The sequence below is a fragment of the Sinocyclocheilus rhinocerous genome, unplaced genomic scaffold (assembly GCF_001515625.1).
Source record: "Sinocyclocheilus rhinocerous isolate Xijiao unplaced genomic scaffold, SAMN03320098_v1.1 scaffold4625, whole genome shotgun sequence".
Taxonomy (NCBI): domain Eukaryota; kingdom Metazoa; phylum Chordata; class Actinopteri; order Cypriniformes; family Cyprinidae; genus Sinocyclocheilus; species Sinocyclocheilus rhinocerous.
This window is the reverse complement of record NW_015663246.1, coordinates 20,485-36,028: the sequence shown is the minus strand read 5'-3', so window position 1 is coordinate 36,028 and position 15,544 is coordinate 20,485. Positions and strand designations below refer to the sequence as shown.

Below are 15,544 nucleotides of genomic sequence, written 5' to 3'. Positions count from 1 at the left end.
AAAACAAAAAAAACAAACTTTTTTTTTTTTTTTTTTTTTTTAATGAAGGTTCCAAAAGGGGGTTTCAGCAGTGATGCCGGAGATGAACTTTTTCAGATTTTTTTTAATGAGTGTGACCAACATTTTAATAATCTAAAGAACCCTTTCCCACTATAAAGTACCTTTTACTTTTTTCAGTAAAAAGTATCTACAAATCCTTAAAACAAGATAAATTTAACAACAAATATACATTTATTTGAGAAGCAACACTGGATTTTTTATATTTTTATTGGAAAATTTACATTTAAATACATTAACCATCATAAATGTAATATAAATATATATAAATGGAATATATTCTAATGTAATAATTTCAGTTTCAGTGTTCAAAAGTCTAGGGTCAGTAAGATTTTCAGCAGGGACAAGTTAAATTGATCAAAAGTGACAGTGAAGAAACATAATAGTACAAAAGATATATTTATATCTTTATATATATAATATTACAAAATGCTGTTCTTTCTGTTCATTAAAGAATCTGGAAAAAATTTATCACAGATTCCACAAAAAAAAAAAAAAACACTGTTTTCAACATTGATAAGATTTGAGATTTGAGCAAATCAGCATATTATAATGATTTCTGAAGGATTACGTGACACTGAAGAGTGGAGTAATGATGCTGAAAATTCAGCTTTGCCATAATATATTAAATATTAAAATTGCAATAATATTTCACATTATTACTGTTTTTACTGTATTTTTGATTAAATAAATGCAGCCTTGGTGAGCAAAAAATATTTTTTTCAAAAACATCTTGACTTGTCAGATAAATCAACATGTCAGATAAATGTCAGATAAATCAACACAAGCGCATTTGTCTGCAGTCTGATATACTGTAGTTAGCACATCACTCACCTTGTCTTTGTTGGTATTTTGCTTATCAGTACAGATCCCCCGATAGCACAGCTTGTTGCTGCCACAGGTCGTACCGTCAGCCCAGGGAAAGTGGCGAGTCTGACACACCAGCTGTCCTTTAGCTTTCCCTGTGCACCACAGTTTGGAGCACGCCTGCATGTACGGACAGGGCTTGGATCCTGAGCCGAAAGCCAGTTCACATTGACGGCTGAGCGAGTAGCTGATGCCCGGAGGGTCATTTGGAAGAGCCAAAAGCTTTTGGGGCTGATCCAGCAGACAGTCACCTGGACAGCAAAAGGTACTTAATGCAAATTTTACCTTTAGTATGTTGGTGATTTGTATAGCTGAGCATATCCTCAATGTATTTATTCGACATTGCTGAGACACATGTCAAAGTTGATTGCAGCAGAGCAATCAAACTAACCGTGGCCAGCATCCAGGAAGTCTGTGATGATGGCAGCGCTGCAGACAGACCAGGGCGTGTTGTGGTCAATCTGGATCAGTGTGGGAGACATCATATGGTTGTCCTTCAGCTTTCCAAATACCTCCTCACAAGCCTTCACATTGTCATGTGGCATACTGAACACATGCCCTGGACAAGAGCCAAAGAAATAGTCAAGCCGTCTAAGTCTGTTTTCATTTTCATAGCAGAAAATGCAATTAATAGTTACAGTTAAGAGTTTTTGTCCATTGATAAAAATATTCTTTAAATGTAGTCAACATCTATCTACTGCCTGTCTGTCTGTCCGTCCATCCATCCATCATTCCATCCATCCATCCATCCATCCATCCATCCATCCATCCATCCATCCATCCATCCATCCATCTATCTATCTATCTATCTATCTATCTATCTATCTATCTATCTATCCATCTATCCATCTATCTGTCTGTAAGGTGTACGATAACTAACAGATTCAAATATGTACATAGAGATGTCTGTATACACCATATAAGGATGGCACTGATGCACCAGCCCCAGTGAATGTGGTTCTTCAGCATCTGCTAATGTTTTCCCATCTGTCTTTTATTAAACCTTTGTTTTCACAGGGATCAAGAGATGTGGAAAACTCTTGAATGCAGTTGTCATTGTTATTCTAAATTAATAATAAAGTGTGGCAGGACTTTTTTTCTGGAAACAGCTGGCACAACATTCATGTTTAAAGATCAAGGAATCAGAGATAGAATTTCAGGAGTGAGAAGCCTCATCAAAATCCCATCACCCTAAAGGATTCAACTTAATTACACCACAGACAGGCGCTGAGAAGAGAACACAGACAAGGACTTTCAGTTCACCTGTTTTGCTCACAAAAGACTGACTCTGACACTAAACAAAGCTCTCACCTAATTCATGTGCGGTGGTGAAGGCTGAGGGAAGACCATCATCTTCAATAACTGAGCAGCTCCTCTTAGGATCACACATGGTTCCTACATCAGCCATACCCAGAGTGTCACATGTGGTAGCCCCACACAGGTCCTGTGAAGAAAATGATTATAGTGTGAAATCAGTGATGAAACACTATGTGACATAACAAGCATCAAGTGTTATGAAGATGATAGCCAGGGTTGCAGTTGTCATCACTTAATTAATCTCTGTAATCCAGGCTGCCTCACTGAGCTTTTCCCAGTGATTATCCAAAGTGTGAACTGTCTATGTCCGATTTGTCTGATCAAAATACAAACTTATTGTGTATTGACATTATGAGAAGCATAGGGTTGTGTGGAACAGTGAGGGTGGCCAAGAATGCCTGTAAACAGCTGTAGTTACGACATTGTTACGAGGACAGAGGGACCATCTGAGAACATCATAGTGCAGCCACCTGGAGACTTCAGGGAGAAATTTTGGGAAGGCTGAATACATTCCAATATTATCTTGACATAAATGTTTCAACTTTCTCATGCTGTCAAACATGAGCGGTGCAGTTTAAAGGAGATGGCCATCTGTTCAATTTTTAGTTTAATCCTTAAAATATATATATCTTTTTTTTTTTTTTTTTTACAAAATACTAAGCAGTACTTTGCATTGCTGTATTCACAAGTAATATAAAGGCATGGAGTTAATTTTGTTGAAATAACAGGTGCGGCGCAGGTACGTTGGCATAATAGTTAGAAGTGTAATGACAGCTGACTTGGATCACTCCTCTGCTTGATTCACTTTTATACTCATGATGTGTGCTTTCAGCTTTCTGGTGATGTAATGGTGCTTTTAAGTTTATATTGGAATCAAATGGTAGAGAATTACATTTTCTTTTAGGGGCACTCCCAACAAGCTTTGACATATTTCCAGAAATGTTTACTTTCTATCCAGATGGCATGTTAGTATATAAAGCATTTCAACTGTGGCAAAACTGCTGAAAGATGTAACATCAGAGATGATTAAAAGGTGAAATCTTTCTGTAAATATTTAGATTTAATTACCTAAATGACAAATGTCAAATGGTGTAAACGAAGAACTGCTTTACTGAGACCTTGAATAAATGTGAGTGAAATTCTCAAATTTCTCTAAATTTTTTCAAACATTTTTCAAAGGTGGTATCTAAATTCCGTATTTATATTTTGAGTCAAGATTATATTTATATTCTAAGAAAACATGTTCCTCGTGTGTCCCTTCACAGCCTTGCCACAGTCATGAGGGTCTCAAGGGGTCTTGGTTGTCTTATGTCTTTCTTGTCACATGACAACAAAATGGATTTCTGGTTACACCACACAGACTTTAATTTACCAGACTATTAAAAAAATATTGAAAATTGATTGATTTTGTTTTGCAGTCTACAGTCACAGCATCCAGACATTTTTTTTTACCTTAATCCCCACAAAAATTAAAACATTCAGAAATAAAAAAAAAAGTTAATCATAGAGATGCATTGAACTGAATTGAATTACAGTTATTTGTGTCTTTTAAATAACCTACTATTTGCAGACAAAAACAGTCATTGACCCATATGAGAACATCATTTCTTACCTGCTTTGTAAACAAAATAGCGGTGTCCCAGTACTCTGGGTGTTTGTCGTTGATCTTGTTCAGCTTCTTCTGCCAGGTGCAGAAATTGCGCAGCGTCAGTGCTGCGTTACTGGATACTTTGGGTCCTTTTTCTGCCTCATTAATCACCATAAGCTTTACAACCACTATACCGATGGCGTTCAAGATACTGGGGTGTTTGTACAGCTTTGCGGTGACAGACATGAGAGTCAAAAGGTAATGCTTCAGGTCGTCGCCGTGGAATTTTGCCATAGACTCATCAGCGACAACCAGGACCTCTACGTACCTCGGTATAGAGGCGAATCTTTTCGATCTGCTCATGCTTTTCAACAAAGTTTCTGTTAAGTTCCTCGTGTGTCCCTTAACATGTTTATACTTTTCCAGCGACTCCACAACGTCCTGGTTTAAACTGGATGTAACTCCGCACCTAGATGTTGAGTTCGGTGCGTGAAGATGTCTTCTCCTGCGGATGATGTGCGTTTTTTCAGCATCATCTGGGATCAGTCCTGGTGCTGTGTTGGTCGACCTGCGCTCTATGAGGTACTCCATCCCGTTATGAGAGAACGCTCCTCGGATACCTCCACAGAGACTGAGAGCTGCGTATGAATTCCTGTCTGCATTAATATCACCGGAGTAAAAGCATCTTCTAAAATCATCTCCTAAAAAAGCACTCGAAGATGATGTGTTATATTGAAATGTGCCATCAGGAGCCAGAAAACTGGAGTCAGGCAGAAGATTAAGATAAAATTCCTGATTAAAAGCGTTTATTCTGTAAACAACAAGTTCTTTGTTCAGTTTGTCATGACTTGGGAAGTTTTCACGGTCAAGTCGAACAGGTTCACAAAAATCAGTTTCCATACAGAGGTATATTTTCGTTAAAAACAGCATGTGCAAGAGACAAAACAAAATAACGGGGGAAACCGACATCGTTGTTGGTGGTGATTATATATCCTTCAAAGTGTAATTGACACCGTGATTCTGTTGATCACGGTTCTGTACATCCGTCATGAGGATTAAGCATTGCCACAATCGCCATCCATCGCCCTGCTGTTTCTCTCTGTGAAACCAGCTCTCTCTCTTTTATTCTTTTGCGTCATATGTAAACATTGCAGATTGTAATAAGAGTTTTTGGGAAGTTCAGATGAGAGCTCATGATTCATGTTGAACACCGCAGACACTTCTGGCTCTCTAAATATGAGCATCAAGTCAGCCGCGCTTCAGAGGTTACCTCCCACTCCATACAAATGCTTGTCATTTGTAGAGGTGTAGAATACGACTTTGGGGGGAGATGGGTAAGGGGGCATGCTTTTAAAATAAGTAAATTATTTTTATTTAATCTTTTTATTTTAACTTCTTATAAAGAAATTACAAAAGAATAATAATAAAATTATAACAATTTCATAAAATGTCTTATAAAATTAAATAGGCCTAGGTTTGTTTGATACAATCAATTCCAATACTATATTTACGTTATTAATGAGAGGAGGTAAAGGCATCATAACACATAATCCTAATAATCCTGATGATTTTACTTCATGAGATAATAGAACGTTCATTCAAAGTAATCTGATCTTTAATAATCTTCTCAAAATGTTAGTTCAAAAACATTATTTCTATCATTGTCGTTTATGGGACGTTTTTCTGCGAAATTTTAGTTGGACGTTCATCTGAGATGGTTTAGAGAATAGTCCAAAGTAACATTCCCATAATGTTTGCAAAAATGTTTCTTTAACATTCACAAAACCAAGAAAAACCGGAACGTTTTGAACTTTCGAGAGTAGGCTATTCTTTAAAGTCACCACTTAAGAGTCACCACATAAATCTATTCATAAACATCACACAGAGATTATCATGAAGATATACTGTCAGTTATGGTCAGTAATTGCGTTAAATATCTAAAACTATGGCCAACTAAAAGTTGAACGAAAAACGTTGCCTCTCTGTCGCCATCTATGGTTGTAATATAAAATTGCATATCACTTGGAGTTATTTTACGTGTGTGCTTTGCTTTTGTAGAATCTAGTGCGAGTCTTTATGCAGCATGGCACATCCTCTATCAGAAAAAAGTAGGCCTTTTGTAGAATAAGTGTAAAACTGCTTTTTAATGTGCTCGCTCAATGAAATTTTGTTAATTTGTCATTAAAATATCTTTCTTACAGTCACTTATATTTACATTTACATGTATGCATTGTTTTCAACCAAAGCGACCTACAAAGAGGAAGCAGTTTATCACAAAGCCAACAATTGTTGTAGTAGGCCTACACAATTCCAGATTTATTAGTCAACTAGATTGTTTGGTGGTTAAGTGCTTACGGAAGTGTCTTCAGCTGCCTCTTGGAGGATGTGATGGTCTCAGCCATCAGAGATAGATATAATATTGCATCGGTAAATAAAGTTTGAATAAATTTGCCTAAATTTTTGAACAGGTAAAATTCTGGCTATTTTTATTGTAATTTAACATTAAGAAAGAATCAAAATTAATGTCATCAATACACCTCCAAAAATTATGAGATATGTAAATATGGTATTCAAAAATATGTGCACTTGAGCATGTACAGACTTTCCTCTTTTTAACCACCATGCATTCCCTTGAGTGGTGCTTTGTTATTAAAATCCATATAAATCAGGTCCATCATTGATCTATTTTTATATTTATAACTTCAAGCTCTGCAAGTTTGTGTACTGCTGCTGCTGCATGCTGTAGAATGTCCTTCAAATTTCCCCCAACCCCCCTCTTATCAGCTGAGCTCCACACATGTGGTCATGACAGGGCCTTGAAAGCTCATTGGAAGCAGCACAAATAGTAGATGACTGTCAATGATGACACCTACTGTGAACTGTTGCAAGAACTGCCAGATGATCCACATCAGGGAACACTGCAGCTTATTTGCCCTCGCCCACAGTGGAACAAGTCAGAGATTCTATGGACTAGCTTGTGTGGTCATTGGAATAGCTCAATCGTTTTGCTGTTTTTAGAATGTACATCAGGACCTTTTCTCATGTTTGTAACCCTCATTGCTGACCTAAATGTCATATTCTGTATAACATTGCTTCTGAGGTTATAGAGAATGGAAGTTCTCTATGTGCTATAAACCAATGGATATCTTTTTGTGTAGGCCTATATTATTTTCACTCTCAGTCGATATATATATAAAGAGTGGTTGTGAACCATACAGATTATTTAGATTAGTCGTTGTCATATAAAATACTATTGGTGGAGTTCAATGCCAACAAATGTATAATTTATTGAAAATGTTTTATTACAGCTAATGGAACAAAAATGGTTTGCAAAATATTAATTCTAATAGGTAGCCTACATATACGTTGAGGAATAGTTATAGGCTTACAATTATACAGTTTACAGAGATTCTATGGACTAGCTTGTGTGGTCATTGGAATAGCTCAATCGTTTTGCTGTTTTTAGAATGCACATCAGGACCTTTTCTCATGTTTGTAACCCTCATTGCTGACCTAAATGTCATATTCTGTATAACATTGCTTCTGAGGTTATAGAGAATGGAAGCTCTCTATGTGCTATAAACCAATGGATATCTTTTTGTGTAGGCCTATATTATTTTCACTCTCAGTCGATATATATAAAGAGTGGTTGTGAACCATACAGATTATTTAGATTAGTTGTTGTCATATAAAATACTATTGGTGGAGTTCAATGCCAACAAATGTATAATTTTATTGAAAATGTTTTATTACAGCTAATGGAACAAAAATGGTTTGCAAAATATTAATTCTAATAGGTAGCCTACATATACGTTGAGGAATAGTTATAGGCTTACAATTATACAGTTTATCTTATAGTATAAAGATTGAAATATATTTTACGTACTAAATATATGTTTACTAATGGTTCAAATATCGTGAACGTATAGTCTTTCAACTTATTTCTACCTCATCTAAATCATCGTCGCCCTCTAGTGTCTGAATCTGAGAATATCCATAAACTGCTTAATCAGAACGAAAACATGAATGAAACTAACGAGTTCTTGTGTGCACTTTCATGTGCAATGTCTTACTGCCACCTTGTGGACAACTACTGACAAACATAGTTTTTATTTTTTAAAGCACTGTATAAGAGTAAATAATAATGTAGCTGATGCTTTTATCCAATTTGAATAAAATCCACTAGGTTTTATAGTCCCTCTTGAACAAGGTACTTTCCAGATTGCTCAACCAGCACAATGGTGGTAGTTAATTAAACTTAATAAGTTATTACGTTTTTCGTATTTGTACATAAAATCATGCATAGGCTATATGCACAACAGAGTTAAGTAACGTTTCACACACACACACACACACACACACACACACACACACACACACACACACACACACACACACACACACACACACACACACACACACACACACACACACACACACACACACACATTATAATTATATATATTATTATTATTATTAGAACACTTTAAAACTAGAAATGCACTACTATTAACTACTCGGTTGACAAACTCTTGCTATTTAGGAAGGGCTGTGCTTCTCAGTTTTCATTGGGCAAACCCGATCCAGAGGTTTTTCATGAGCGCACAGTGGGAGGAGAGACTACAGCAGCGCTGGATATCAAAAAATAAACCTCTCATTTCTCAGAAAGTATAAATACCAGCGCCTCAATCCAGAGACAGTCCGGTGGATTTAAGAGCTCGCGAACTTGGCTCCGTTTTAGCTTAAATTCGGTTACACCTAGTTGCATTAAATAATAACTTATTCATTTTCAAAATAGATTTAAGCTAAGGAAGGCAAATGCTGGATAGTAATTATAAATGTTTATGATATTAAGACCAGTTTTTAATTGGTTATAATTTTATAATTAGTTGTTTTAAATAGTAAATTCGAACAATTAATCAATTAGATACATTAATTATTTATTTTTTGTAAGAGCGGTATTTTAATAAAATGTGGTCGTGTGTAGTCATATCTACATTAATTGTTTGCCTCCTCGCTGAAACATCTGCTCACTCATTTGAGACTGAGGAGACTGTACCTGTACGGCTGACTGGACGGACCGCTGGACGAGTGGCAAAGAGGAGTGAAGAACAGCCCAGCTTCAGACTCACGGCTTTCGGCAGGAATTTCACACTGAATTTGATACCGGACAGCACCTTTATATCGCCAGCACTGAAGGTTTATCGCATCAAAGCCAAACCACAAGAAAGACTTGAGTCAACTAGCAAGCTGACAGATCTTTACAAGACCTTGAATCAAACTGAAGAGACTGGAGCAGAATTATTAAAAGGTTGTTTTTACACCGGCGTTGTTGACTCTAATGCGGACTCTATTGTTTCTGTCAGTTTATGTCATGGGATTCTAGGATCATTTATCACAGATAGTAAAGAATATTTAATCGAACCTAAACTTTTCGGCTTGGGAACATCTGGAAAGTTAACTGAGCAGCTGCATGTCATTAAAAGAAGACGTTTTACAAAGTCCCCGCAGGTCTCTGAACCGCTGTCAGATATCAGAGACGATGATCAGAATTTGATGTCTAGACGCAGGCGTTTTGTCTCTACGCCCAGGTTTATTGAGACTTTGGTGGTCGGTGACGCTTCCTTGACACATTTCTATGGAGACGAGATCAAGGTAGGGTCTCACATTTGTAAATATAAAGATGTGTTTAATCTTAAATCTAGTTGAAGCTGTTTTAGAACAAGGTGGCTTCTAGCTGGTCTAAGCTGTGTTGGTGCAACATGATCCAAGCTGGTCATTTTGACCAGCAGTCATCTTCCAAAAACCAGACTGACCATTTTAAGATGACATGACTAACTGGTAACTTTCTGTCCCAAGATGGTCAACCAGCTTGTAGGCTATCAGCTAATAAATGCCTTATAATGAAAGTTCTTTAGACCTCTATTAAAAGCTCTGATGATATAACAGTCCTAGTTTTGACTTACAGTTGTTTGCTTGTCTTAGCTGGTTTAAGATGGTCTCCCAGCATGATCAAGCTGGCTTAGAATGTCAGAAATCTACTAAAACCAGCCGACAAGGCAGGACTGACTGTGCAGGGAGACCAGCTAAGACCTGCAAACCATCTTAGGTTTATAAATACTAAGTATTATAGGCTACACCCCACCCGTTTTAAGCCAAATACTTATTCTAAATTCGAAAGAAGGATCAAACTTTTTACAGTAAGAGCTATTAAACCTTGAGGGACGTATCAAAATGTACATACCATAGACTTCAGTTGTGTGAGAAGTGTGAGTCATGGTTCATATGAATTGTACTGTACTGATCTTCACACCCACATGTGATCCACCACCCCCTGAAATTCTCCTCCATCGAGTCATTGAAAACAAATTACTGGAAAAGACTAGAGTGTGAAAAAATGCGCTGTCCGGGTCAGGATCATGAGGCAGATAGTAATCCAGATGTGAATGAAACACAATGCCTCATAGAGCAACCCATGTCAGTGTGGACCACCAGCTGTTCCTAATGTTGACGTCAGGGCTTTCCGACAAATAAACCACATATTTGTGTAGAGTCGACAGAAAAAAATCTAGAATAATCTCTGGTTTTTGGCTGTATCAGCTAAAAATGATTCCCATTGAATGAAATATATAGATTACATACTAAATATGGGTAATTAATGCAGATGATTATTATAGAGAAAGGAAATACATCCATTTTGACATACCTGCTAAAAGTGATCAATAATCCTGTCTCATTTATCAAAATATTACATATTATTATTTATCATGCATTGTCTAATGCAGTGTATTGGATCTGAAAAAGCTGGAGATATTACTGTCCACAATAACTCAGAAAAATCTGTAGAGTAAAAGCCGTTCCTTTCCAGCAGTTCTGAGCAGTCCTGCCAAGATGTCATGCTTTTACACTTATCATTCTGCTGCAGAGTTGGCGAATAGCAAGCTGTTGGTTTTCTCTCTTCAGCACTACATGCTGACCTTGATGTCAGTGGCTGCTCAGATTTACAAGCATCCCAGCATTAAGAACTCAATCAACATAGTGCTTGTGAAGATGCTGATCGTGGAGGATGAAGAGGTTGGTCCGTCCATCTCCAGCAATGGAGGCGTCGCTTTGCGCAACTTCTGTGCCTGGCAACAGCTATTCAACCCGCCCAGTCACAGGCATCCAGAGCACTTCGATACAGCCATACTTTTTACTAGAGAGGTGAGCAGTGATTTATTATGTATTTCAGGGTCAGGCGATATCTATTTATGGGACCATGATGAAGTGAGATTCTTGCCATTAGCTGAATTTAGAACAGTCATCCCTTGTAAAAAACAACAACAACAACAAAAACTTTAGTATACATACGAAGAGTACTTATTATGGAAACAATATACACTTAAATTTATACTAAATGCAATAAGTTCAATTTAAAAGTGCTTTTTGACTCACTTAAGTAGGACTTAAGTACATATTTATACGTAATTTCTTAATTACTGTGATTGTCTTAGAAATATGTTTAAAGTGTACTGCAAATGTAATGACAAGCATATATAATAAACTAAACATACTTTAATGCCATTTCTATTGAAATGTCTATGTCATGTATTTAAATATATTTACACATTTGCAATGATGAAGTTGCAATTTAGTACATTTAAAGTATATTAACCTTAAATGTAATATCAAATAACACTACAGTTAAAATTATAATCAATTACTTTCAATGTGTTTTAGCATGTTGACAAAAATTATATTTATAATTATTACAAATTATGTGATTTATAATTATTACACATTAAATGCTATTACAAAAAAATGTAATAACATTTTTAAGTGTACTTAAGTTTAAGAAACATAAAAGTTTACTCTCTTTAAGCACACTTAAGTGGACTTTTATTTAATTAATATTATATTATCTGCAAGTAGAGAGCAAGATTTGAGTGTGCATTCAATAAAATTAAGTACACTTCTTTTCTTTTTTTTTTTACAAGGTTATGTTTGGTTATACCATTACAAAATGTGTATGTGGCCAGATTCAAAAACTGACCTTTTGAAAAGTGTTTGCCACACTGCTCATTACTAGAGCAGGCATAATGGCATATTGAAACCGAAAATGAGGCTAAAAATAGGAGCAAACTGCAGCTCCTCTGAAAGGTGAACACATGTGAGACTGACTCTTGAACTGTGCCAAGGCCAGATGTGCCTTGAATCATGTGTGTTTTGTGGTCTTCTGCTTTGGAAACATTTGTCTCTGGGCAAAGGATGGAAAAGACCCCAGGCATGTTTTTGAGATACAGTTCAAACGCCACATAGTTACATTTTCTCACTTCATAGGTCTGCCACCTGCCAAAACTATTTATTTGCTTGGTTTTATGATGGAAACATTGGCAAATATGTTTTTGCTCTTACTTTTAACCACAGACCTGGAACAGCAGTAAGAATGACATTTTTTTGTATCCTAAACTGCCTTTCAGGACATCTGTGGACATCAGAGTTGTGACACGTTGGGTGTAGCTGATGTTGGAACCATGTGTGACACCAAAAGGAGCTGTTCTGTTATTGAAGACAATGGCCTTCAGGCTGCTTACACGACTGCACATGAGCTAGGTGTGGATGTCCTCTGATAATCTGACCCTAAGCAATTGTCAAGTTGATTTGACCTTCAGTAATATGATTTTGTTCCACTTTTAGGCCATGTTTTGAGTATGCCTCATGATGACACTAAGAACTGTGAGCAGCTTTTTGGACATCTTGACGAGCACCATATCATGGCCCCTGTATTCACTCAGCTCAGTAAGACCTTGCCTTGGTCTCCCTGCAGTGCTTTGTATGTCACAGAGTTTTTCGACAATGGACATGGTATGTGCATTTTATTTCAGCTAGTTGCCAAGGCACCATTTTCAATTAGTTTAACTTGATGTATTAAAAAACAAAAAACAAAACAAAAACAGAACTAAAGATTAATAAAAACTATATAGACATAAATATAAAAAACAAAGAACTACTAAAAGTGACAAAAACACACAGCCAAATTACTAAAATTAGCGAAAACAGAAAATATAAAAATAAACACTGATTCAAAAATTTAATGAAAATTATAACAGTGAAATAACACTGCATGACATTTTTAGAGTCATTAAATTGAAAGATTTCTTGAAAATGGCAAATCCTGATATTTTTGTTTTTAAATTCATTGTGGTCTTATTTGTCAGTGACCCAGCTTCAGTAAGCGGAAGAGTTTGCAACAGCACAGGGAACTGATTCCTGTGAACACCATTAAAAAGTCAGCTTAATTTATGCACTGATCATCTGGGGTTCCCCTTGTTTATAGTAAAACACTTTTACATCAACTTTTGCTTGTAATTATGTAGATTCATATTTTTTTCAGTTATTTTCCGTTATGTCAGAAAGAATGCATTCCTGTCACTTTACTCCAAATCATACAACGAGAATGTAACAAATGTTTTCCTTCCACCAGGCCGTATCTCTGTAGTTTAAGTCTCGCACATTTCCTTTTTTAATCGCTGTATCATTTGAAGTGGGCAGTGGCCCATGTTCCCCACTTGCATTTTTGCTCACTCGTGTTCCTCCTTGCGGCTCACTCCCCCAGATGTGCATTCCTGCAAGTCTCCCTAAATGTCAGCTTCAGGAGCCCAGTGTTCCTACTGTTACACAATCCTTTGATTCATGATTTACTACACTCTAACTCTTCCTCTGGATAATAACAGGAGACTGTTTACTGGACACCCCTGAGACGATAGTGACTTTACCCACTGAACTGCCAGGAATAACTTACAGCCTGGACCGGCAGTGCCAACAGATATTTGGAGAGGAGTTTTCACATTGTCCCAACACCTCAGCCAGCGAGGTGTGTGGACAGCTCTGGTGCCAGCAAGAAGGGCAGTCTGTGTGCACAACCAGGAACGGGAGTCTTCCCTGGGCAGACGGCACGAACTGTGGCCCCAACAGGACCTGCCTGAACAGTGTATGCATGTCCTCTGAGGAAGTCATGAGGCCTAAGGTATTTGAAGCTACTCTCGTGTAACATAAATAGGATTTTTAGTCTTTCATTTAATCATTTTATAAGTACCTCTATACCCTTTCAAAAGGTAATAATATGCATAAAAAGGTACCACCCCAGTGACTGCTTTTGTACCTTTTTTTTCCCTGAGAGTGCATTTGGTTGGGTAATGCTAGTAACCACTGAAATCACACATGACAACTTCAGGAGTGTAGAACATTAATTTGGTTGTGTGGTTCTTCTGGTTCAGCCGGCTGTGGATGGTGGCTGGGGCGAGTGGGGACCATGGCAACCGTGTTCCAGATCATGTGGAGGTGGAGTGATGTTCTCCTACCGAGAGTGCACCCGGCCCTCTCCTCAAAATGGTGGAAAATACTGTGTGGGCCAGAGAGTGAAGTATCAGTTCTGCAACAAACAGGCCTGTGAAAATAACCAAGGTGGGTAAATTTAATCTGTCTTTTCATATTGTGTTATTATATAGTAGGTAACAGTTCTTTGTTATTGCAGGAAAAAGTTTCAGAGAGGAACAATGTGAGAAGTACAACAATCCAAATCACTTTGATGTTCATGGAAATGTGAAGCAGTGGATACCAAAATACACTGGAGTATCGTTGCGGGATAGGTGTAAACTCTTTTGCAGAGCAAGGGGCAGCAGTGAATTCAGAGTGTTTGCAGCTAAAGTAAGTCACATTTTACTTTCGAAATTTACATTTTAAGATTTACAATTTCAAATATTCAAAGCAACTTACACTCCATTCAAGGTATACATTTTATCAGTTCCTACTTTCCCTGGGAATCGATCCCATGACCTTGACATTGTTAGCACCATGCTCTACTGTTTGAGCTACAGGAATAACAGTTCAATTTTTAAAAATCTTGTAAGTATAAACATTGTTTCAATCTTAGGTAATTGATGGAACCCCATGTGGTCCTGATACCACATCATTTTGTGTGCAAGGCCAGTGTATCAAAGCCGGTTGTGATCTGGAGATCGATTCTAGTAAGAAGCTGGACAAATGTGGCGTATGTGGAGGAAATGGCCAGAGCTGCAGGATGATATCTGGCTCATTCAATAAAGTCATGTAAGCATATCCCACTGCTTTTTTTAAATGAAAGTTTGTTTATTATGGTCACAGTAATAGAGTGCATTAGTGCCTGCCCACTTTTTCAGCTTTGTTGGTTCCTGAAGTATCTTTTTACATTAATTTTTCCCATAGGAATTTTGAAAAAGTCTGTATTAAAGCATTAAAAGCCATTAACTCTTTCCCCATCATTGACCGAATTTTCCGGCTATCTGAAGAAGCAGACACAAGCGATTGCATATGTAAGCAGATGCATATGTAAAATAATGCGATCATCAACCATTAAACAGCATATAAATCAAAACTGCCTAATATTACAGAATGAAATGATGATCCAGGAAGTGGTATAGAACTGTGAAAGCTTTGGATCTGTTGATGGAAGCAGTCTATTCCATCTGTTTTGATCATCGTTCTGAATTTGATCCAGACAAAAACACGATTTTCAAAATATGCTGATAAGTGCAGATAAAAAAAGATTGCATGAAGCTAAAATAAAACCTTTTTGTTGTTGTTGTTTAAGAGCAGAGGCTCTGATCTTTGTTTTGACCTATTGCATGTTCAGATATTCATACAAAAAAAAAAACATTCTTGGTGCCATTAAACTTTTTGTGATGATGGTGAAAAATG

The 15,544-nt window shown here is 37.0% G+C and overlaps 2 protein-coding genes across 2 annotated transcripts in view; one reads left to right on the top strand and one right to left on the bottom strand.

Moving 5' to 3' along the window:
• LOC107728777 (A disintegrin and metalloproteinase with thrombospondin motifs 15-like) overlaps positions 1-4,798 on the bottom strand; it is a 10,945-nt gene extending 6,147 nt beyond the window's left edge. Inside the window, exons 1-4 of the mRNA XM_016539055.1 lie at positions 3,854-4,798; positions 2,236-2,368; positions 1,316-1,483; positions 892-1,175 (exon numbers count right to left, since the gene is read on the bottom strand). Coding sequence (XP_016394541.1) covers positions 892-1,175; positions 1,316-1,483; positions 2,236-2,368; positions 3,854-4,798 — 1,530 coding nt within the window. The remainder of the gene's footprint in view (positions 1-891; positions 1,176-1,315; positions 1,484-2,235; positions 2,369-3,853) is intronic.
• Positions 4,799-8,735: 3,937 nt separating this feature from the next.
• Positions 8,736-15,544, top strand: part of LOC107728785 (A disintegrin and metalloproteinase with thrombospondin motifs 8-like) — an 11,397-nt gene continuing 4,588 nt past the window's right edge. Inside the window, exons 1-8 of the mRNA XM_016539066.1 lie at positions 8,736-9,484; positions 10,793-11,032; positions 12,289-12,421; positions 12,506-12,673; positions 13,543-13,835; positions 14,086-14,272; positions 14,343-14,515; positions 14,742-14,917. Of these exons, the coding sequence (XP_016394552.1) occupies positions 8,801-9,484; positions 10,793-11,032; positions 12,289-12,421; positions 12,506-12,673; positions 13,543-13,835; positions 14,086-14,272; positions 14,343-14,515; positions 14,742-14,917 (2,054 nt within the window). The 5' untranslated portion in view covers positions 8,736-8,800. The remainder of the gene's footprint in view (positions 9,485-10,792; positions 11,033-12,288; positions 12,422-12,505; positions 12,674-13,542; positions 13,836-14,085; positions 14,273-14,342; positions 14,516-14,741; positions 14,918-15,544) is intronic.